This window comes from Sorex araneus, chromosome 6, assembly GCF_027595985.1.
Source record: "Sorex araneus isolate mSorAra2 chromosome 6, mSorAra2.pri, whole genome shotgun sequence".
Taxonomy (NCBI): domain Eukaryota; kingdom Metazoa; phylum Chordata; class Mammalia; order Eulipotyphla; family Soricidae; genus Sorex; species Sorex araneus.
The window spans coordinates 163364720-163388292 of NC_073307.1; the positions used below are offsets into that span (position 1 = coordinate 163364720).

The following is a 23573-nucleotide window of genomic DNA, read 5'->3' on the forward strand; positions in this document are numbered from 1 at the left end:
GGGTGCGCAGGGAGCCCCACCCCGCGCGCGGGCCTGGGAAGGACAGGGCTGAAGGCGGGAGCCGGCCAGGCCTCAGCCTAAGTCTCTCCACTCCCAACACTGCAGCATTCTGGAAAATCGGCTGTTTCCATGGCAACCGCAATACCCAGGGTCCTCCCTTCCCCCTCCGCTCACAGGCTGCATGTCCAAATTGGGGGGCTGGGGAGGGCCAGAGGAGAGGAGATGCCCACGTCCCCCCTGGCCCCCTTTCTGGCCTTCCTGACCCAGGCCCGGGGCCTCTCAGAGAAGGAGCTTGGCATGGGGTGGGCTTCGCCATGCACCCACCTGTCTCCCAGGACTCAGGAAACGGAGGCCCTGCCCCCCAACAGTCCCATTCCTGGAGCCCGTTCCCAGGGTAAGAGCAGAGTGACCTGGGGGGCCCTGTGAGTCCCCCACAGACCCATGCTGCAAAGCAGAGCCGCTGTGGAGCGGGGGGGGGGGGGGGGCGGAGAGCAGGGCGAGCCAGGGGTGGAGGTGGGGAGGGGTGGGCTTCACCCTGGGCCCACCCAGGCCTGGCAGACCAGCCCACGAGTGAGCGCCCAGGGTCGCACTGGGGTCCCCCAGGATCCCTCACACTGCAGCCGGTTTATTGCACCTTGCACGGGGTGTGCCTGCTAGACCCTTGGGGCGTTTATTCCACTCCCGGGACCAGGGGAGCAGCTCGGGCGGAAGGACGCTGCTTTACTGGCCCGGGCCGGTAATCACCGGGGGGGAGGCGTTTCTTTCCGTACCTGCACTGCAGCAGGGACCCAGCCCCGGGAAGGGGGTCTGCACACCGGCCACCCCACAGCAGCCAGCTCCAGAGCTAAGCCCACCATGTGAGGCACCCGGACCCCTGGTTTGTAGGAACGCCCCCAGAATCACTCGTGTGGGCTCCCCCGGGCCCTGCCTCTGAGGGGAGCACACAGGCCTGGCACCCACGGCAACAGAGATCTCTGGTGAGAAGCAGCAGGCCAGGCCCGGCGCCCGCAGTCCTCAGACCCAGCAGGACCCACCCGAGGCCCGAGGCTGGCTCGGCGCCACACCCCAGAGTCCAGCGCACTTGGTAACCACGCCTCTCCTGTGACGCTTCCGCACACCTGCACGCCAGGAAAAGTACCAAGGGCCAGCCATGGGGACCCACGAGACCCTGACAAACCCACGATCCCACGCGGCGCGGCACCGTGCAACAGAAGCCAGGCCCAGAGCCTCTGACGGACACAGACACACAGGACACGACGGGCCGAGAGATGAACCTGCCCGTGCCACAGCCCCTCACCCCAGACCCCGAAACAAATCCCAGGGTCACACCCAGAGCCAGAACACAGGCCGGACCCCTCCGGGCTCCGAGAGGAATCTGGAACGGACACCCTGTCCCGCCGCCAGACACCCGCCAGGCCGGCGAGGGGACCGCCACCGGGCCCGAAACGACTGCGGCCCTCAACTGGGTCAAGGGCTGGGTGGGGGTGTCGCAGCCCGTGTCATCTCCGGGAGCCAGGTGTCCAAGCCCTCCTGTGACCAGCCACAGGGCCAAGGGAGAGTCTCAGGGTCTGGGGGTGTCATATGCAGGAAGGGTAGGAGAGGCAGGACCCAGAGGAGGTGGGGGAGGGAAAGCAAAGGGAAAATGCCAGAGCCCAGGAGGGGGAGGGGAACCAGTGTCCACACCTGGGCACCAAGGAGGTGGGTGGGGTGAGAGGGAAGGGCGCCCCCATCTGGCCAGCTCCTCTAAAGTGGGAAATAATATGTCTTTTTTTTTTTTTTCTTTTTGGGTCACACCCGGCGATGCACAGGGGTTACTCCTGTCTCTGCACTCAGGAATTACTCCTGGCGGTGCTCGGGGGACCATAAGGGATGCTGGGAATCGAACCCAGGTCGGCCGTGTGCAAGGCAAATGCCCTACCTGCTGTGCTATTGCTCCAGCCCCGAAATAATATGTCTTGGGTGTTTCCCAAAGTGGGTGGGGATGCTCCCCCCTTTGGGGGGCTCTGGAATGATCCCAAGGTGGGGCATAACTGGGAGCCCTTTCTGCTTGTTCGCTTTGTTGCTTTGTTTTATTTAGTTTTGGGCTACACCCAGCGGTGATGCTCAGGGCTGACTCCTGGCCCTGCGCCAAGGGATCAGTCCTGGCAGGGCTCCAGGGACCATATGGGTGCTGGGGATCAAACCGGGTCAGACATGTGCAAGGCCAGCGCCCTCCCCGCTGTCCTACTGCTCCAGCCTCTATCTGCCTGTTTGCTTTAAAAAGGTGATTTTTTTTTCCTGGAAATGGGGGTGAGGGGCCAGAGCGATAGTACAACGGGGAGGGCATTTGCTTTGCATGCCACTGACCCGGGTTCAATCCCCGGCATCTCCTATGGTCCCCCAAGCACTGTCAGGAGTAATTCCTGAGTGCAGAGCCAGGAGGAACCCCTGAGCATCACTGGGTGTGACCGAAAAGCAAAAAAGAAAAAAAGAAAAAGAAAATGGGGATGAGTGGAGTAAGTTTGGGCACTCCTGCTCCTGACAAGAGTGGTGCCCAGCGTCTGCCCTTCCACGCCACTGTGGCCACGCGGGGCAGGGCCTTCCCATCTGTCAGCCCTTTGACCGTTGTCTCTCACCCCTGATCTAGGGCAGGCTCCAGTGGTGACGGGGAGCGGGGAGGAGGGGACCCCAGGATGGAGGCGAGGGGACCCCAGGATGGAGGTTAAGGGACCCAGGATGGAGGTGAGGGGACCCCAGGATGGAGGCGAGGGGACCCCAGGATGGAGGTTAAGGGACCCAGGATGGAGGTGAGGGGACCCCAGGATGGAGGTTAAGGCACCCAGGATGGAGGTGAGGGGAGCCCAATGGAGGTGAAGGGAGCCCTGGGTAGAGGTGATGGGCCTAGGAAGGAGAGGAGATGGGAGACCAGGATGGAGGTGATGGGGAGACAGTTCCTCCTTGGCACTGTGGCACTGCAGCTGGTGACCTCTGGGTCCCCCTCCTCTGAGCTACAGGGTGGTCGTCCCAGCATCCACACCCATACACCCCACCCTGGCGCCTCCCCCCATTTCCCTCCTTCTCGGCTCTGCACCCCCCCAAGCAGCCCCCGTTCCCGGGCTCCCTCCTCTCCAGCCTCCCTAACCCACTGCCCAGAAAGCCCCCCCACCGCTCCTCTCTGAGCCCCTCTAGAAGCATCACTGGGCCCCCCGGGAGTAGAGGCGAGCAGAGCTGAGGAGGAAGGGGATGAAGGTAGGGCTGGAGACTCAGGGAGCACAGCCCGCGGGACAGGGGAGGCCGGGGAGTGGGGGAGGCAGAGGCAGGGAGAGCGCCTGCTGTGGGGGAGCAGGGATCAGGAAGCGAGAAGGGACAGCGGAGTGTGGGAGGCGGAGATGAGCACAGACAGGGGAGGCGGGGGTGCAGGTGAGAAGTGAGGGAGACACAGGCCTGGGGGAGGGGGTGGGGAGCACCCAACATGCAGCAAACACTGAGAGGCGACAGATGGACAGACGTGGAAGGTGACAGAATGGCCGACAGAACAGGCCGGAGTGAGACTCGGTCAGGCCCCGTGGTGAGAGGCGAGATGAGAGGAGTCCAGACCAGAGGTGACAGGACGTGAAAATGTCGGGGTGCCAGGTGGGACGGGCTGAGAGGGCAGGTGTAGGAGACGGTGTCAGTGCAGGCGTAGGAGGTAAAGAGCGAGAGGGGTAGGTAGGGAGTGCACAGGGCTAGGAGGTGATGAGTAAGGTACCAGAGCGATGAAAGTACAGGGATAGGAGGTGATGAGAATACAGACACAGGAGGTAACAAGAGTACAGGGATGGAGGTGACGAGATACAGGAATAGGAGGTGATGTGAGCACAGAAATAGGAGGTAAAGAGAGTACAGGAATAGGAGGTGATGAGAGTAGAAAGATATAAGATGGTGAGAGTACACGGAGAGGTGATGAGAACACAGGGAAAGGAGGTGATGAGAGTAGAAGGATATAAGATGGTGAGAGTACACAGAGAGGTGATGAGAACACAGGGAAAGGAGGTGATGAGAGTACGGGTACTAAAGGTGATGAGCCTATGGGGACAGGAGATGATGAGAGTACAGATAAAGGGGATAAGTACAGACAGGAAGTGATGAGTATACAGATACAGGAAGTGAGGGTATGGGTGGAGATGGTGGGTAAACACACGCAGGTACTAATGTGACTACATGTGTGGGCGACAAATACATGGGGGTAGGAGGTGGGGAGAGTCTTGGCAGAGGAGATGATGAGCATACAGGTGTAGGTGAGAAGAGGAGAGGAGATGATGGGGGCACGGGGGGAGAAACGAAGGGCATGCAAGAGTAAGAGGGGAAGTGATGAGACTACACATGTAGGCGATGAGAGGACAGGGATAGGAGGTGGTGAGCACATAGACATAGAAGGTGATGAGAATACAGGTAGAAGAGATGAGTGTACAGGAGATGAGAGCACAGGGGATTTATGTACAGGGATGCGAGGTGATAAGAATACAGCACAGGGAGAGATGAGTGTACAGGTGTAGGAGGCAATAAAACCTTGCAATGCAGGCCAAAGGTGATCAGATCCAGGGCTGGGAGGTGATGACTGGTCTATATCGGAGGTGAGAGAGAGATGGAAACGGAGGCGATGAGGGTGACAGACACCTTCGGGAAGGTCATAGTGAGGTCCAGAGAAGGAAGGTGAGGTTGGAGGACAGAGCAGGGAAATGAGGGGCTAAAAGGAAAGGGACAGGGATCTCTGGAACGGGAAGTGACAGGAGCTTTGAGACAACGTGAAGGAGGGACTGAGAGAGGAAGTGATGAGGTTTGACCTGGAAATACAGCGTGAGGAGGGCCAGTCCCGAGAGCCGAGAGAGAGGACAGACCGGAAGTCCTGGAGGGCGTAACAGAAAGTGACAGGACGCAAAGACCATGAAGGAAAGATGAATGGGAAGAGAGGGAGCACCAGGAAGCTCAGGGGTGTCAGCTGTGAAGCAGGAGGGAGCTGGAGCCATAGGGGTGAGGTCAGAGCAGGAAGTCTGAGGCAGAAGTGGCAGGGGTGGAGTCTGAGAGGGAAGGGAGGGAGGTTTGAATGAAAGGTTCTGGGGGGCTGAGACAAGGGATGGGGAAAGGAAACAGGGCTGGCTTGAGGGGGTGAGTGATGGAGGACTAGGATGGAGGTGATGGGCACCAAGATGGAGGTGAGAGGAACCCAGGGTAAGGGAAGGGGACACCTGAATGGAGGTAGGAGGACGTGGATGGAGGTGAGGGGAGACCTGGGTAGAGGTGATGGAGATCCTAGGAAGGAGAGGAGATGGGAGACCAGGATGGAGGTGAGGGGGCAATGAGGATGGAGGTGATGGGGAGACCAGGATGGAGATGATGGGGAGATGGGCGTGGGGATGATGGGAGGAGAGGATGAAGGTGAGGGAAGACAGTCAGTGAATAGGAGACTCGGTTGGAAGGGAGGGGAGTCTGGGATGGAGGTGAGGGGAGACTGGGATGAAGGTGATGGAGAAGCCAAGATGGAGGTGAAGGGGGACTGGGATGGAGATGAGGGAAGATTGGGTAGGAGGTGAGGGGAGACTGGGATGCAGGTGAGGGGAGACTGGGATGCAGGTGAGTGGAGACCGGTTGGAGGTGAGGGGAGACTGAGATGGAGGTGAGGGGAGACTGGGATGAAGGTGATGGAGAGGCTAGGATGGAGGTGAGCAGAGACTAGGATGGAGGTGAGGGGAGACTGGGATGGATGTGAGGGGAGACTGGGATGCAGGTGAGGGGAGACTGGGATGAAGGTGATGGAGAAGCCAAGATGGAGGTGAAGGGGGACTGGGATGGAGATGAGGGAAGATTGGGTAGGAGGTGAGGGGAGACTGGGATGCAGGTGAGGGGAGACTGGGATGCAGGTGAGTGGAGACCGGTTGGAGGTGAGGGGAGACTGAGATGGAGGTGAGGGGAGACTGGGATGAAGGTGATGGAGAGGCTAGGATGGAGGTGAGCAGAGACTAGGATGGAGGTGAGGGGAGACTGGGATGGAGGTGAGGGGAGACTGGGATGCAGGTGAGTGGAGACCAGTTGGAGGTGAGGGGAGACTGGGATGGAGGTGATGCTTAGCATAGGATGGAGGTGAGGGAAGACCAAGATGGAGGTAAGGGGAGATTGGGTTGGAGGTGAGGGAAGACTGGAATGAAGATGATGGAGAGGCCAAGGTGGAGATGAGAAGAGATTGGGTTGGAGGTGGTGGAGAGGCCAGAATAGAGGTGAGGGGAGACCAAGTTGAAGGTGAGGGGAGAATGGGATGAAGGTGATAGAGAGGCCAGGATGGAGATGAGGGGAGATTGGGATGGAGGGAAGGGGAGACTGGGAAGGAGGGAAGGGGAGACTTGGATGGAGGTGAGGGGAGACTGGGATGGAGGTGAGGGGAGATGGAGGTGAGGGGGGACTGGGATGGAGGGAAGGGGAGACTTGGATGGAGGTGAGGGGAGACTGGGATGGAGGTAAGGAGAGACTGGGATGGAGGGAAGGAGAGACTGGGATGGAGGGAAGGGGAGAATTGGATGGAGGTGAGGGGAGACTGGGATGGAGGTGAGGGGAGACTGGGATGGAGGTGAGGGGAGACTGAGATGGAGGGAAGGGGAGACTGGGATGGAGGGAAGGGGAGGTGGGATGGAGGTGAGGGGAGACTGGGATGGAGGGAAGGGGAGGTGGGATGGAGGTGAGGGGAGACTGGGATGGAGGGAAGGGGAGGTGGGAGTGGGGATGATGGGAGAGCAGGATGAAGGTGAGGAAAGACAGGATTGAGGTGAGAGACCAGGATGGAAGTGAGGGGAGACTGGGATGGAGGTAAGGAGAGACTGGGATGGAGGGAAGGGAAGACTGGGATGGAGGGAAGGGGAGACTGGGATGGAGGGAAGGGGAGACTGGGATGGAGGTGAGGGGAGACTGGGATGGAGGTGAGGGGAGACTGGAATGGAGGGAAGGGGAGACTGGGATGGAGGTGAGGGGAGACTGGGATGGAGGTGAGGGGAGACTGGGATGGAGGTGAGGGGAGACTGGGATGGAGGTGAGGGGAGACTGGGATGGAGGTGAGGGGAGACTGGGATGGAGGGAAGGCGAGACTGGGATGGAGGTGAGGGGAGACTGGGATGGAGGGAAGGGGAGACTGGGATGGAGGTGAGGGGAGACTGGGATGGAGGTGAGGGGAGACTGGGATGGAGGGAAGGGGAGACTGGGATGGAGGTGAGGGGAGACTGGGATGGAGGTGAGGGGAGACTGGGATGGAGGTGAGGGGAGACTGGGATGGAGGGAAGGCGAGACTGGGATGGAGGTGAGGGGAGACTGGGATGGAGGGAAGGGGAGACTGGGATGGAGGTGAGGGGAGACTGGGATGGAGGTGAGGGGAGATTGGGATGAAGGGAAGGGGAGACTGGGATGGAGGGAAGGAGAGATGGGAGTGGGGATGATGGGAGAGCAGGATGAAGGTGAGGAAAGACAGTATTGAGGTGAGAGACCAGGATGGAGCTGAGGGAGGACCAGGATGGAGGTGAGGGGAGACTGGGATGGAGGTGAGGGGAGACTGGGATGGAGGGAAGGGGAGATCAGATGGAGGTCAGGGGAGACTGGGATGGAGGGAAGGGGAGGTAAGAGTGGGGATGATGGGAGAGCAGGATGAAGGTGAGGAAAGACAGGATTGAGGTGAGAGACCAGGATGGAGGTGAGGGAGGACCAGGATGGAGGTGAGGGGAGACTGGGATGGAGGGAAGGGGAGATCAGATGGAGGTGAGGGGAGACTGGGATGGAGGTGAGAGGAGACTGGGATGGAGGGGATGGGGAGACAGGACTGGGGATGACAGTGGTCGGAGACTAGGTTGGAGGTGAGGGGAGACTAGGGTAAAGGGGAGACTGTTGGAAGTAAGAGGAGACCGGGATGGAGGTGAGGGGACGCCAGGCTGGTAGTAATGTGGAGCCGGGAGTGGGGGCGATGAGGAGACCGGGATGGAGATGAAGGGGAGAGGGACGTGGGGGTGATGGAGACCAAGATGGAGATGACGGGGAGGCCGGACAGTGCTGGGAGACTGGGGTGGAGGTGAGGGGAGCGGGATGTGCCGAGAAACAGATGCAGAGCGACACAGCGGCGGGGACACAGCCGTGCTCAGAGCAGGGCAGCTCAGGAAGGAGCGGGGCTGACCGGACAAGGGACAGCTGAGAGGAGGAGAGGGCCGAGGGGGCGCAGGAGGGGTGAGGGGCGGCGGCTGGAGGGACAGAGTGCAGGGAGCAGAGGTGAGAGGAGGGAAGATGGGAGGGTGGCTGTGGGTGACAAAGAGAGAGAAAGGGGTGCAGAAATGCCAGAGCGCCCGCCCGGAGAGGGGAAGGTGCGGGTGACAGATGAGGAAGGGGGACAGACGAAGGCCGGGCGGGGGGCGCAGGGCGGGCGAGGGTGAAGGGCAGGGCAGCCCTGGGCTTGGGAAGGGGAGGAGAAGGGGAGGCGCAGGGAAGGCGAGGGGCGCCCGGAAGGTGATCCGCCAGGGAAGAGGGTCGCAGCGGGGCTGGGGCCGGGAGGAGAGCCCGAGCGAGCCGGGGGCGAGGGGGCGCCGCCAGGAGGCCCGGGGTGGGGGCCGGGCCGCACTTACCGTGCCCGCCGCGGGTGAGGAAGGGCATGCGGTTGATGGCGATGGGCACCGTGCCGTGCTTGCTGTGGAAGTGGTGGACGTGGTGGGTGGTGCTGAGGCTGGAGGAGACCCGGGCCCCCTCGGCCGCCCCCCAAAGCAGCAGCGGCAGCAGCAGCAGCAGGAGCGGCGGCGGCGGCGGCGGCGGCGGCAGGGGCCCGGCCAGGGCGGGGGGGCGGCGCGGGCACCCCCGCGGCCCGCTCCCTCCGGGGGGCATTTCGGCCCGGGGGCGGCCGCCTCACAGCCCCATGGCCGGGGGCGGGGACGCGGGGCTGCGCAGCCCCGCGAAGCCCCCGTCCGGCTCCGAGCCCCGGGAGGGGGGTGAGAAGGGAGAGGAAAAGATCCCCCGAGCCGGAGCCGCGGTCCCGAGCCCCGAAATCAACTGGATCCCGCCGGGGAAGCCGCGGTCGGCGGGGCGGCCACGCCAAGATCCTGGACGCCGGGGCCCATGGCGAGCGGCTACGGGGCTCCCCGCATCCCGGCGGGGCCGGCGCGGCGCAGAGGGCCGTCAGCAACCCGGGGGGGCGCCCGGGGGAGGGGGCATGGTGCCGGGGGGAGCGGGAGGGGAGGCGCGGGGCGCCGAGCGGGGCGGGGAGAGCGGGGGGGAATCCTGCGGAAAAACCGGACCGGGGCGGGGGGGAGGGGGCGGGCGGAGGGAAGCGGGGGGCCCCCACGGAGCCCGGGGCCGGCCGCGCCGCTGCTGCCGCGGCCGCCCGACGGAGGCCGGGGGCCAGGAGGGAGCGGCCGGGGAAGAAGGGGGGAGGCGGGAGAAGGCGTCAGGGAAGCAAATCCGGGTGAGGGGGGGACGCAGGGAGAGGCGAGGAGGGGAGCGGAGGGAGCGCGGCCGAGCCTGCGAGATTCCGGCGGAGATGGAGGCAGCGGAGTGTTGCTGCAGAGAGGGCTGGCGGCGAGAGGGAGGGCGCGCGCGAGCGCGGGGAGGGAGGGAGGGAGGGAGGGGGCGGGGAGGGGCGCGGGAGGGGGCGGGGGTGCGGGGCGGAGGGGCCCGAGCGGCTCCGGGCTGCGGGCGCTGGGCAGCTCCGCCGCGCGCGCGGCACCTGCCTCGCCGGCTCGCCTCTCCCGGGCCGGGCGCGCGCGCCCCTCCCCCGCGAACGCGCGCCGCGTGCCCGCGCACGCCCCTCCCGCCCGCTCCGGAGCCGGGCCCTGCTGAATAATTGAACGGGACTGAGGCGAGCGAGAGAGGCCGCTCTCTCCTCCTCCTCCTCCCCCACCCCGCCCCGCACCTGGACGCACCCCAATAGTGCTCGCTGGTCCAACGCGCCTCCCCCCACCCCTCCCTCGGCACGCACCCTCGGAAGACACGTGTGCGCCAGGATGTGGACAGGCTGGGGTATGGAGACACCCACGTGTCCATCCAGGCCGGGTGTGCGGCGCCTGCACACGCCGCACAGGCACATACATGCGTCCATGTGCGCGCGAGCCGGGCACACCGACCCACAGTGCCCCCCTGCATAGATGCCGGCAGCCCCCTCACCGCCCCAGACAGCGTCACCCACCGTCATACAAACCATGCCTGGGCCTCAAAGGTGCCCGAGCCAGCATAGGGCTCTGCGCTCAGTGCCAGCACCCAGAGGTGCTCCTGGCCCCCCAGCTCACCCTCCAGTACCTAGCCCCCCCCGGGGGTTTCCTCCGCCCCTGAACTGACACGAGTCCTACTTTGGACCCAAATCCTCCCAGAGCAGTTCTGAGCAGCCGAAGAAGCCCCTTTCCCTCCAGGCCTGCCCCTCAGACTTTGGGGGGGCCTCTGGAAGCTCCACCAGACCCCAGGAGGTACGTGCCAGGCAGCTTCCTTCCTTTAACCTGGGTGCCACCTCTGCACCCACAGCAAACGGTTCTGCTCTGCTGGGACTGGGGGTGTGGGTGGGGCCAAGGGCAGAGAGAGAGGTGAGGGGGGAGGGGCCCTGGAAAGGGCCAGAAAGCCAGTATAGTGTGAGGGGGGCAAACGGAAAGAGGGAGAATGGGGTGAGTCTAGGGGAGGGTAATGGGCTCCTGGACCCAGGCGGTCAGGACCAGGGACAGCTCCCGGTGTCCCAGCCCACCCTTTTTGGCCTTTCCAGGTGACTCCAGACTTCCGAGAAGGGCTTGGGCCCACGGCGGCTCAAAGGAAGGTAGGGGAAATGGCAGCCTGAACCCGGCCGCCCCCCGCCGCCCCTCCTGCCCTCCCAGCCCATCCGAGTGGCCAGCACTGGAACGTGGACGCACAGGGCTCTAAGCAAGCAGAAAACGTATGGCCCCAGAGGGAGGGCGGGCGGAGGGAGCTGGTGGCGAGAGGAGAGGAAGAGAAACCGCCCTGAGGCCAATCAATACCAGGGAGTGGGAAGCGGAGAGGTGGGGGATGCTGGGGAGGACGGGGTGCAGGGGGGGGAAGCAGAGGGGGATGGAGGTGAGCGGGGGATCAATAGAGGCTGCGGTGAGGACCAGAGCGGAGACGAGATGGCCCTGAGGGAGCACTGGGCCGGGCAGGCCCCTCTGCATTCAGCCCACTGTGCCCCCTTCACCACAGAGTCCCGAGGCTGAAAGGGACACGGGGGCCCCCAGTGTAGTTAGTCCCTGTGTCACAGACCGAGAAACTGAGGCCTCTCTGGGTCACAGGCCAGCCCTCTCCCACCCCCTCCCACAGCTGCAGGCCCTTCTAAAGGCAGAAGCCCACCCCTGTTCCCTGGGCCTTGCCACTGGGGGAGTGCGGCCAGGCTCCTGCAGGAATTGGGGCCCCAGCGGGAGAGGCCGCAGGAAGTGAGGCAGAGCTGGCATGGAGGCTGGGGAGGAGCGGGGGCGGGGGGTAGGTGAGCAACCGTGGGGACACCGCCCAGTTCCGAGCCTGCCCTTGGGGGCCTCGATGTCAGGCCAGCCGGGCAGGGCGCAGACCGGCACCTCAGGTCACACCCACCTTGTCTTGAGCTCCAGGGCTCAGCTCTACTCATGCTGTCTCCAGACACAGCCTAGTGCTGGGGCGTGGGGGGGCCCTGCCCCCCCCTTTGCCACCTCCCACTTGCCTGCGGTCCCACAGGCTGGAGGATGGCGGCGTGACTCCTGGTTCCGGTCCTCTCTGAGCCCCCGTTCAGAAGGCGCCCCCCAGTGGCAGGGCAGCAGCAGTGCTTCATGCTCCTGCCCGGCTGGCACTGGGAACTAACGCGCTGCCAGACTCCGGAGAGCTCCCTGCACTCCTGGCCCCCGCGGCTTGGGCAGGGTCCTTATCAGTTCAAGATGACAACTCCTCTCCGTGCACCCCACATCTGAGGTCTCTTCTACTACTCTTGAACTAGTTTTGTTTTGTTTGGGGGCCACACCCGGCAATGCTCAGGGGTTACTCCTGGCTCTGCACTCAGGAATTACTCCGGGCAGTGCTCGGGGACCATATAGAATGCCGGGGATCGAACCCGGGGCGGCTGCGTGCAAGGCAGGAGCACTACTCATTGGGCCATCGCCGCAGCCCCTCTTGAGCTACTCTGGAACGGCCGCTCTCACAAGGCGAAGTGACTAGGACTCTCAAGCAATGCAGAAGCCGCCCCCTCAGGCTGAGTGAGCGGGAGAGAAGCCCCCGCTGCTGTTGAAGGTGGGACTTTGGGAAGTCCCATGTGTAGGTCAAACAAGAAAACTGGGAACAGGCCGGGTGTGGAAGCACTCAAGGGCCTGGGAGCACCAGGAAACCCCCAGCCACGAAGGAAGCAAGACCAAGGCTCCCCTAGCCCACTGGAGCCTGTGCCAGCCCCAAAGGCCGGGAGACTCAGGACTTCATGGCGGGGGGCGGCGAGGAGGCTGGGTGGGGGGTAGCTCGAAGGATGGAGCAGGGGCCTTGCTTGTGCCAGACTCTTAGTTCCCTCCCAGGCACCCACAACCACCCCCCCAGCTCCATAGCATGAGCCCCTCCCCCCCCATTAGGCCCTGAGCATCACTAGGAACGGCCCCAGTGACACCCCCTCTCCACATGTCCCTATGACAAAACACAACCCGCAACTCGACCAATACCCAGGGCTGCAGTGTGGCCTGAAGGTGCCCTCAGTGACCCTGCTCTAAGCCAGATCTGCTGTTAAATTACCCCCAGAAGCCACTGACTTTGCCCATCTGTTTTCTTTCTTTCTTTCTTTCTTTCTTTCTTTCTTTCTTTCTTTCTTTCTTTCTTTCTTTCTTTCTTTCTTTCTTTCTTTCTTTCTTTCTTTCTTTCTCTCTCTCTCTTTCTTTCTTTCTTTCCTTCTTTCTTTCCTTTCTTCCTTTTGTTTTTGAGCCACACCCAGCAATGTTCAGGGGTTACTCCTAGCAGTGCTCGGGGGACCATATGGGATACTGAGGGTGGAACCCAGGTCTGCCACAAACATCCTAGCTGCTATACTATTGCTCCGCCTCCTCCCGCCTCAGTTTCCATCTTTGAAAAATGGAGAAGCAGGGCCCGAGAGACATTACAGCAGGTAGGGCGCTTGCTTTGCATATGGCTGACCAGGGTTCGATCCCCGGAATCCCATGTAGTCCCTGAGTAGAGTCAGGAGTAAGCCCTGAGTACTGCCAGGAGTGATATAAAAAAGCAAACAAACAAATAAAATGGAAAAACCCCACTGATATGACAGTGTGTCTGTGTATCCGTATCTGTGTCTGTGTATCTGTGTGTTTATATCTGCATTTGTGCCTCTGTGTGTCTGTGTGGTGTGTCTGTATGTGTCTGTGTGATGTCTGTGTATGTCTGTGCGGCGTATCTGTGTGTGTCTGTGAGGTGTGTCTGTGTCTGTGTGGTGTCTGTCCGTGTGTTTGTGTGTCTGTCTGTGTGGTGTGTCTGTGTGTGTGTTTGTCTGTGTGTATCTGTGTGTCTGTGTGGATGTCTATGGTGTGTCTGTATCTGTATCTGTATGTCTGTCTATGTGGTGTGTCTGTGTTTGTGTCTATGTGTGTGTCTGTGTGGATGTCTGTGTGCTACGTCTGTGTCTGTGTGCTACGTCTGTGTCTGTGTCAGTATGTCTGTGTATGTGGTGTGTCTGTGTCTGTGTGGTGTGTCTGTGTGTCTGTCTGCGTGGTGTGTCTATGTGTGTGTCTGTGTGTGTGTCTGTGTGGATGTCTGTGTGCTATGTCTGTGTCTGTGTCAGTATGTCTGTGTATGTGGTGTGTCTGTGTCTGTGTGGTGTGTCTGTGTGTCTGTCTGTCTGTGAGGTGTGTCCGTGTGTCTCTGGTCTCACCACAGGATCTCCCCGAGCACAGCCCCATCCCTCCAGGCGGCCTCTCCGTTTTTGTTTTCGTCTCGAGGCCACACCCAGTGGTGCTCCATTCGCTGCTGGTGGGGCTTAGGAGACCATATTTGCTACGGGGGATTGAACCCAAGTCATCTGCATGCATGACGTGGCCCTAGAGCTGTATTATGTCTTTGCCCCCCATTACCCTTTCTTCAGGCTCCAGTCTTTTGGGAGGTTGAGAACAGTGAGAACGTTAGGGGGTGTCCCTGGGCTCCAGGGTTCCCGAGGGAGAGCTTGGAGCGGCGTGGCGTGTCCAGGCAGGCCGGCAGGAAAGGGGAGTGGGCTGGCCCCTGGCCCAGGGGGACCCCAGCCCAGTCCCCGCCCTGGGTGAGGGTGTGGACCTGGGTGGGCCTCGTGCCAGTGTAGGGTGAGGGCAGAAGGAGCAGAGGCCTCGGGGGACAGGCAACCCCCCCAGGGGCTCTCGTGCAAGAAGGTGGCCACTGTGCAGCCCCCACCGCCCGCACCTGGGCCACCCGCACTCACGGTCATTGCACACGGGGCCTCCGTACGACGTCATGGTGCAGTCGCAGGTGAAGCCGTCCCACTGCTGCAGGCAGACGCCCTGGTTGGCACAGGACTCCTCGGTGCAGGTGGTACTCGGGCCTGAGGGGGCAGGAGGAAGGACACCCCAGCTCAGCCGGCCCCCGCCCCCCACCTCGGCCGCCAGCCTGATGGGCCAGGACCGATGTGTCAGGGGCAAGGACGCTCATGGCCCCCGGCTTGGCCTGGACTGTGATAACTGGGAAGCAAGAGGGGCCGCAGCGCCCCTTGGCCCAGCACACTGGTGTCGGGTCCCCCACCAGCCCCCCACTCACCATCACAGCCCCTCTCCACCTGCCCGATGCGGTGCAGGGCGTCGGCGATGAGGTCCGGGAGGCGCCCGTTGAGGTCCACGGAGGCCAGGCAGCCCTGGAAGCCGTCCCGCGAGGCCACCAGCTTGGGCAGGCTCCCAAACATGTTCCTGCTCAGGCCGCCGATGTACAGCTCCCCTGCAAGGCAGGCCGTCACCACGGGGCCCGGGGCCCTAATTCCAGTCCCGGGACTTGGGGTCCCCCCCAGCAGAGTCCAATTCCCAAAGAGGCATCCAAAGCGGCCTGCTCCCCCTTTCTTCTTCCTTCTTCCTTCGCCATCTGCATGCCCCCCCTTCCCAGAGTAAGCCAGATGCCGGGAGGGGGCGGGGGGTGTCAGCTGGAGGAGCCGGCGCCAGGCTCTCTCCCACACATCTGGTTCCGGTTCCTGCCTGCAATCAGGGCCTTTCATAGATGTGGGGCCTAGTCCTCCCCCCCCCACAACCACACACGTCCTCCCTTCTCCCCCACAAGACTGTCCCAACTCTGGCTTCTCTCCTGTGGGCTCTGAGCCGGGCTCCCTTCCTCCCAACCTCTAGGCCTTGGTTTGGGGACTCTGGGGAACCTGGGCAACCTGCCCATCCATGGGGACTCTCTGGCCCCCAATCACTGCCCAGCTGGACTTGAACTGCGGAGGTGGGGGCAGTCACAGCAGAGCTTCAGGATAGACAGTCCTGCTGCCCTCCTCCCTCCCTTGCCTGTCCAGACCCCTTGGGGCCGCTGTCGCGAAGGAATCTCTGCTGCACGGCGCCCCCTTCTGGAAGCAGGGGGAACGGGGAGCAGCGCGCCCAGCGTGCAGGCGGGGCCGGGCCCCAGCTCAGTCAGCCTGTCCCTCTTCAGAGGTCTGAGGAGGGGCTGGAGAGGCTGCGCAGGGGTTAAGGGACGCTTTGCCTTGCATACAGCTGGATGCGGTCCGGTGCCCAGCACCACATCTGGCCTCGGGAGCCCCACCAGCAGTAACCCCTGAGCACCGAGCCAGGAGTAGCTCCTGAGCACTGCCGGGTGTGGTCCAACCCCTGGGCTCCACAGCAGCTGCAGGCTGCAACCTCACATCTCACTCCTTGGCCCCAGGCCCACTGTCCTCATGCAGCCTCTGGGCGCCCTTCTGGTACACTTGCACGGCTCCGGAGGCAGCCCCGGATTCGTGAGGCCTGGGTGTGACAGCCCACCAGGGAAACGGGCCCTCCACAGCCCCCGGGTGGTGCCCTAGGGCAGGATCACAAACTGTGGGGGCCGACCCTGGTGCCGGCTCCCATGGCCCCTCTGCCCGGCCACAAAAGAGCCGTCAGTAGCCAACAGCCCTTGACATAGTTCCCTATCCTGACTGGGGGTGACCCGGGCTGCAGGGACCCCGCGCTTCCCCCTCTTCCCTCATCACTGGGCCCCATCGTGAAGGTGCAGGCATGCCCCCTCTGGCGGGGAAGACAAGCAGGAATGGGGGGGCCCTCTGGCTGGGCCCCACCTTTGAGGTCGAGGTTGCGGGCGCCATTGGAGTGCTGGGTGACGGTGCGGGAGTCGATCTTGAGCGTGTGCACGTTGCCCGGGTCGCGGGACACCACCACGTTGTGCCACTGGTTGTCGTTGACTGGCTTGTCTGAGTTCCCCTTCATCAAGGACGGGCCGTTCCCCAGGTCGAACACGTAGTGGATGTACCTGCCCCGCGTGAGGGGAGTGGGAGACCCCGGATCAGGTCGGGGGGAACTATGCTGGGTGTGGGAGACTCCCCTGGAGAAGGAGTCCACCCGGGTGTGGTGCCCTCAAGGGTTGGCCAGGGGAGGAGGCCCCAGAAGGAATCCTGGAACAGGCTCAGAAGGGAGCTGATGGGGGCAACCGGATCCTAGAGAGGGGGACAAGCTGCTCGGCGCTGTGGGGGATAGGGAGTAGCTGGCTTTTCTGACACATGGACAGTGGCCGGAGACCGGCTACCCGAGCCTGGGCAGACGGAGCAGGGACTCCCTCTCCAGCTTGGCTGGAAGCTGACAGCTGAACCGTGATCGGGCTTTGCGGGGAGGGTTGCATCTGCATCCGTGCAGATGCAGGGAGCACTGGGTCCTGGAGAACAAGATGGGCCCAGCACTTCTCCCTGTCTGGTGTGTGTGTGCGTGTTTGTGTGCATGTGCATGTGTGTGCATGTGTGCATGTGTGCATGCGTGCGCATGTATGTGCAGGGCCAGGACAGAGACTAGCATGTCATGTGTGTGAGTGCGGCGTCCCTAGCCCAGGCCTCACCCCTTGACCAGCTCGATGACGATGAAGTCGTTGCCGTTGCCTGAGTTGAAGAGGAGCAGCCCGTCGGGCGCGGTGGTCTTGAACTGGAAGAAGAGGTGCATGGACGCGTAGGCCTGCAGCGTGGCCAGCGCCAGGTAGCTGCTACGGCTCTTGAAGGTGACGGGGTCGGCCACGATGGCGCGCAGGCCGAAGCGCGCGTTGAGCTCGCAGTAGGTGATGTCGCCATCCTTGCACTGGTCCATGTAGGGCTGCCCATTGAACACCAGCCCGCTGAGGTGCCCGATGAAGTTGGAGGGCACCACGGAGATGAAGCGCCGCTCCGTCATGATGCCCGTCTCGATGTTGTGGAACTCCAGGCGCGTGTGCGCCCCCGCCATCTGCCCTGCTCAGCGGGGACACGGGGACGGGTCATTCCCGGGGCACCCAGAGCCTCCCCTCCTCGCTGGGGCTGCCCTGTCGGGACCCCCTCCGCAGCTCCGGGTGGCCAAGGGACGTGCTGGGGTGCAGGGCTCCTCATCTACTGCACCCCTTGACGGGGTGAAACGGCAGTAGCCAAAAGGCTAGCTGCAGGGGCCCCGGCAGGGTGACACCTACCCTCCACGGTCACGTTGTCCACGGACAGCTGCAGGCTCTTGCCCCGCCGCAGCACCCTCACCGTGTGCCACTCGTTGTCGTTCAGCTTGTGCCCCGCAAAGAGGGTCTCGGGGCCTTTACCTGCGGCACCAAGGGGGGAGTGAGCAGGGCACCCCACAGCTCTCAGCAGGGACCCAGAGAGCCTCCCCTTGCACACATGCATGTTCACACACATCCCGTCAGAGACAGGGGGGCATACACACACACACACACACACACACACACACACAGGGCTCGGAGGAGCTGAAGCGAGCAGGTGCCCGGCACCCCTCACTCATACCCACAGCCAGACCCCTGAGCCCCCTGATGCCCCTCTGCCTCCCATGCAGCCAGCAGCCGCACGCCTGGCACAGACATGGTCTGAAGCAGCGTTTCACCCGCATGCGCAAACCGCCACATGAACACAATCTGTGGAGGGACCCATGGACCTTTCTGCTCCACCCCTCACATGGTCTCTAAAACCCAGTCTAGCGAGAGAAGACAAAGTTTCTCAGCAATTGGGGCCACCTGATCAAACCAGAGCCCACAAAAATAAAACATGGTTCTAGCAACCTAGAATATGGCAATGAAATAATAATATAATAGGGGCCGGTGCAGTAGTACAGCAGATAGGGCATTTGTCCTACATGCAGCCAATCTGGGTTCAATCCCCGGCATCCCATAGGGTTCCCTGAGCACCGCCAGGAGTGATTCCTGAGTGCAGAGCCAGGAGTAACCCCTGTGCATCGCCAGGTGTGACTCCCAAAAGCCAAAATATATATAATAATAATAATAATAATAATAATAATGTGGTGCCCAGCTGAGCTGCCCTTCTAGGGGACCAGGATGCCCCCCACAATAACCACTGCCTGAGGCCTGGTATGACAAAGACGGGGCACCTTGAGCCTGGGCACCTGTAGGGTTCCCGGCAAGGCCCAAGCCCTTGCCCCTCTGTGGCAGGAGCACGCCCAGGCGCCGTGCAGGGCGGGGGCTCCCGCCGGCCTCATCTTGCTTGAACCTCGCCCTCCCTCTTGTGGCCGCCTCTGGAGATGCAGTAGAATGCGGTGCGCTCAGCTCCTTCTTGCGCCTGAAGTGGGGGTCCCCCCAGGGTGTCCTGCCCTCCTGGGGGTGCCGCAGAGAAGAGACAGCTCCCAGGCTTCCTCCATCCAGACCTCCGGGACCTGGGGACCCCGATCCTCCACCAAGTCTCTCTCTGCAGCTTCCCCTGGTCCAGTCCACCACCCAGGACACCCCATCTGCCCCGAAGCCCCGCTGCCCCACCCCCCGACCCTCCTGGAGGAAGGGTGCTCCCACCCGCCCCAGACCCAACTAGCCAGCGTCCCGGGCCAGGGGTCGCTGCACGAGAAGAGGGAAGCCACTTACTGGGTGCACAGCCGACACGCAGGCAGTCTGGGGGGCCATGGGGCGGGCAGAGGGGGAGGGGAGACAAAAAGGCAGAACAAGTTTTTTTTTTTTACATCCTTCACAGGGAGGGGGTCTGCAGGCGGGGATTCCCCCCGGGCCACTTTCTGGGGACCACGCGTGCGCAGGTGCCCTCTCCCCTTCCTCGCTGGACCCGGGTCTCTCCTGCCCCCAGAGGGCGCCAACCCTCCCCCGAGCAGGGGGCAGGGCCGTCAGACTAGGGTGCTGGTGTCTGAGGGAGTGGGGCACCTTGGAATCCGCTGTACTGGGGGTCACGGGGGGCCGAGGGCCTGGCCCACCCCCATCTCCCCGTCTCTGCGAGGGAGATGTTGGGGAGGGTCAGTCCCCGCTCCCCGCCGCTGGGAGGACTCCTGGCTCAGAGTCCAGGTGAGGCAGCATCTCCCATACCCCACTGGGACCTGAGCAAAATTGGGGGAGTCTGTCCCAGGGCCCCCTTGCCCATAGCCAGGCACCGCTCAGAGCCCGGGGCGAGTACCCCTGCAGGAACCTTTCTTTTGCCCTTCCTGCCAGGGCTGCCTCTGGGCCCGGGGGGACCCTCCTCCAGAAGTGAAGAGGGACATGGAGGCACCCAAACTTTGAGGTTTGAGGAGCCACAGCAAGTGGGGGGCAAGGCGCACTCTGAGCAAAGGCTCCTGCCGTGGCCCGGGCGGGGTGCTTCCTGGCTTGGAGGGAGGCGCCTGCTGGGAGGGCAGCCCTGCAGCGGCTAAAGACCACTAGGGTGCTCGGAGGTGGGACCCGAGAGCCAGGTGCTCGATGCTGCACCCGAGGCTGCGTCTGACCCCCCGAGGGTAGGCTCTTCCTCCATTGCTAAGGAAACGGCCCGGTCGTTGGGCTGTGGGGGGAGGGGCCAGGTCCCCCCTCTGCAAATGGAGTCTGCCCCCATTCCCTGGCCCCCAAAGGAAGGGGGTGACACCCGGCATTCCCCGAAGGTTCCTGCAGAGGAAGATGGCACCCCTGTGGCTCTGAGGGGCCCCGGGCCCTTGGGTCGTACAGTTGGGCTCCACACGCGGGTCAACCGCAGCAGAAGAGTGGGGGGAGCCGCCGGGACCCCAAGCCTCGACCTGGCACGCAGGGACCATGAAAGGCAGTCAGGGAAGCTGCAGCAGGAGGAAGTGGAGGACACGGGGGAGAACGGGGTGGGGGGGATCGAGAGGGAGGTGCCAGGCCCGGCCACGGGTCACGGGGACTCTCTTGGGGCCAGCAGAGTCTTCACCCATGAAGGGTCCAAAAAAAAAGAAAAAAGGAGCTGAGGGCAGGCGGGTCCCCTGCTGGGGAGAGGCCCAAGGCAGGTGCCCCATCGCAGTCTCCCAGCAGGGGGGTGCCGGGAAAGGGGGGGCCCGTCTGTCCAGAGAAGAGAGGTCAGTGCCAGCCACCCCAGAGCCCCCCGCAGGAGCCCACGCCCGAGTGTCTGAGGAGTGGACACCCCTTAAAGCTGAGTGGTAATGGGTAGGCGAGGGGCTGCACCCCCAGAGCTCAGCACCCCCCAACTGAGGCTCAATGCCCGGAGCCTGGGGGCGGGGAGGAAGCGGGTTCTCATGTGCAAGACCGGCTCCTCTCCCAGTAGAAATGAGCAGAGGAGCGTGGCTGCCCTGCCTGAGTGGGGAGTGGCCGCGCAAACCCCTGCTGCCCGGCTCACGGCCTTCAGGGGGAGCCAGAGAGCTGGATGGGGCCCTAGCCAGGAGAACTGACCCGGAGGGCACACCTAAGCTCTCCAGCGGGATTTCTGTGGGGGGGGGGACCCCCATCTGAGGGGGCGCTCCTGGCATGGCAGGGGTTCGAGCAGACAGCAGCCACACCAGGGTCCGAAGGCCCTTCTACCTCAGCGTCCTTCCCACATGGCCCGCACAGCAGCAGAGGGGCTGGGCTGGGTGCTGTCCCCCATCATCCCAGAACAGGGGACCCACCTGCCCTCTTGGAAAGGACCGGAGTCCCACAAGGGGGCGGCAGGAGGCACCCCACACCATACCTGCCCACAAAGCCCACCGAGCTGCTCTCCAAATGCCCGTGAGCCGTGGCACCCCCGCCCGTCACCACCCCTCTCTCCCCGCAGGGACTGGAGTCCTGGCAGCAAGCAGGGTGGGAAGAAGGAAGTTCCAGGAGCGGGGCGGGCTTGGGGGGGCGGCCACCCCAGGTCTGGCTGCCCGCCAGTCCCTCGCCCAGATCTGTGTCCTTCAGGGGCCTGTGTCCGCATGGGGTGTGGATCTGAGTGAATCTTCACTCCCGTCGCGGCAGGATTTCACTGCAGCCTCAGGACCACTGCAGGCCGCACGCAGAAGGCGGGGTGACCCCGTTTCCCAGATGCAACAGCGCCAGCAGCTTCTCCTGCTGCCCCGGGGACCAGGCCTAGAGCCCACACTCTCCCCCTTGCGGCCTGAGTGAACCCCGTGTTTCTGGGCCTTGTGGCCCCGGTGCCGGTCACCCAGTGGACAGAGACGGCTGCCCCCCGTGCTTGGAGGTGGCTAATGAGGCGTGTCAGAGACGGCATCTCTGTGGGCTCATTGCGGGCTGCGAGCCCGCCAGGGTCAGTTCTTGAACATCCACCTGTTCCCCAGCTCAAACACAAGTGGACACCGAGGGAGGATGTGTCCCCAGGCCCCCAGGAGCCATCCGGGCCAGGGCCCCGCTCTGGTCAGACCTCAGGGAGCCCGCTTCTTCCTAGGGGACCCGGGCGGTCTTCAGAGGAAGCAGCGTCAGCGTCACCTGGATTTTCTGAGGTGGAGAAAAGGGCCCCCCTGGACACGGAGACCTAGGGGGCCTGTTTGCAGGCCCTCGCCCTCCTGGTACTGTCCCCCATTGCTGTTTCAGGGGGCCACGTCTGGGGGCGCTACACAGGCCTGTGGGGTGCTGGCCAAAGGGGGGTTTCCATCCTGCTGTTTGCTGGGCCGGCCACAGGGGCTGAGGCTGAGCTGCAGGGGTGCGGTGCCCCCTTCTCTGCAGACGCTGGGCTAGCCATGAAGGCGGTGGCGCGGGGGCAAGGGAGGAACAGGGCACATTCCTTTCTTTGGTTGTGGTTCTTTTGGTTGGTTGGTTGGTTGGCTTTTGGGCCACACCCAGCCATACTCAGGACCTACCCCTGGCTCTGCATTCAGACTCGGATGGTGCTCGGGAGACCATATGAGATGCCAGGGATCGAACCCAGGTCAGTCCCGTGCAAGGCAAACGCCCTCCCCGCTGTGCTATCATTCAGCGGCTCTTTCTTTGTTTTTTTTTGTTTTTGGCTTCCCATGTGATGTTCAAGAGGGCGGGGACCCTCCCATCGGCCATTCTCGGCCAACCGGGCTGTCGGCCCAGTGCAAAGGTCTGAGGCTGTGGGGCTGCGTGGACCCTGCAGTGTTGGGGCTACCCAGGCCACCCACCCTGTGCGGGGGCTCCTGCACCCCGTGATGCCTGGGGGAACCATGCGCTGCCGGGACTCTAATTGGATCGAGGTGTGCCAGGCATGTGCCCTAAGCACTGTCCTATCTGGGCGTGTTTCTGAAGGAGCCAACAGTCCCCGAACAGGTCTCAGCCCGGGAGCCAGGACAAGGCCCCAGGTTAAAGGGTAAAGTTCAAGCTCTGCGTAGGATTCTCTCAAGTCTGCTCACAGTGACCAGGGGCCTGAGTCCCCCTTAAGGCAGAGCTGGACCTTGGCCCGGACCACTTAGGGAGGGCCTGCAGCAGCCACTGCCCACTGCCTGCCCATGGGGACCACCCCTTTGCCACCCATGCCGCCTCTGGCACCTACAAGGTGCTGAATAAGCCTGAGGAGCGGGAATGAGCCCGCCGCCCTGTCCTCCCGACTGGCCCTATGGGGCTGGCGGCCCTCACTCAGACGCCCAGGACTGCGGGTCAGTAGGAAGGCCTGCTTGGGTCAGAGGTGGGCAGTCATGTGAGGGACAGCTCCTGACACCCCACCCTGGATCCTCTGCTCAAGGCATGGAGCCATGGGGCCCATCAGGGTCCAGGTTCAAGCCGGGATTCCCCGGCACGCCCCCTACCGCTGATTGCATGAGCTTGTCTTCGTCCATGACTAAATTTCCCATGTAGGGGACTCAAAAGAGAGCACTGACCGAGGGGGACAACGGGTCCCCTTGTGCCCAGGTCACCCGGCATGGACACGTATCCCTGCATCTGCTACTGCTCTGCACTCAGGTGGAGCGGCAGTGAGCGTGGGCCCGGGGCTGAACTGGACCGCAGGGCGTGACCCGCCACCGTGCGGCCGCGCCAGGGCCAGACAGAACTCGGCCTGGGCTGCCCTCCCCACCCCCAAAGCTGGCCGGTGTCCCCAGCAGCTTCTCCGGACAGAGGGGGTGAGGGTGGGAGGGAGGGAGGCGGGGCTGGGCGCGGGGCAGGGTGTTACCCAGGTTGACTGTGAGCTTCATCTGGCCCCCATCCAGCTCAAGGCGCAGCGTGTCGGCGGACTCCCTGGAGGTGGTGGCCATCATGAGCCCGTAGGCCCGCTGGGACATGAAGCGCAGGGACACGTCCTCGGCTTCCGTGTGCATGGCATGTGGTAGCATGATCTTCATGTACATGGAGCCGTCATAGCTCAGGACCGTGGCCTCTGCCCCGGGAGTGGGGACAGGGACAGGGAC

The 23573-nt window shown here is 63.2% G+C and overlaps 1 protein-coding gene across 30 annotated transcripts in view; it reads right to left on the bottom strand.

The window, feature by feature from the left end:
• NRXN2 (neurexin 2) overlaps positions 1-23573 on the bottom strand; it is a 94719-nt gene that overhangs the window by 26607 nt on the left and 44539 nt on the right. For 10 of the 30 annotated variants that reach the window (XM_055141478.1, XM_055141477.1, XM_055141473.1 and 7 more), the window contains 7 exons: positions 23339-23542; positions 18940-18966; positions 17539-17658; positions 16945-17326; positions 16178-16368; positions 14683-14856; positions 14351-14470 (listed from right to left, as the gene is read on the bottom strand). In XM_055141478.1, coding sequence (XP_054997453.1) covers positions 14351-14470; positions 14683-14856; positions 16178-16368; positions 16945-17326; positions 17539-17658; positions 18940-18966; positions 23339-23542 — 1218 coding nt within the window. Of the gene's footprint in view, positions 1-8600; positions 9139-14350; positions 14471-14682; positions 14857-16177; positions 16369-16944; positions 17327-17538; positions 17666-18937; positions 18967-23338; positions 23543-23573 lie in introns of those variants that run through there. The other 20 variants (XM_055141475.1, XM_055141467.1, XM_055141460.1 and 17 more) reach the window with 6 other exon arrangements.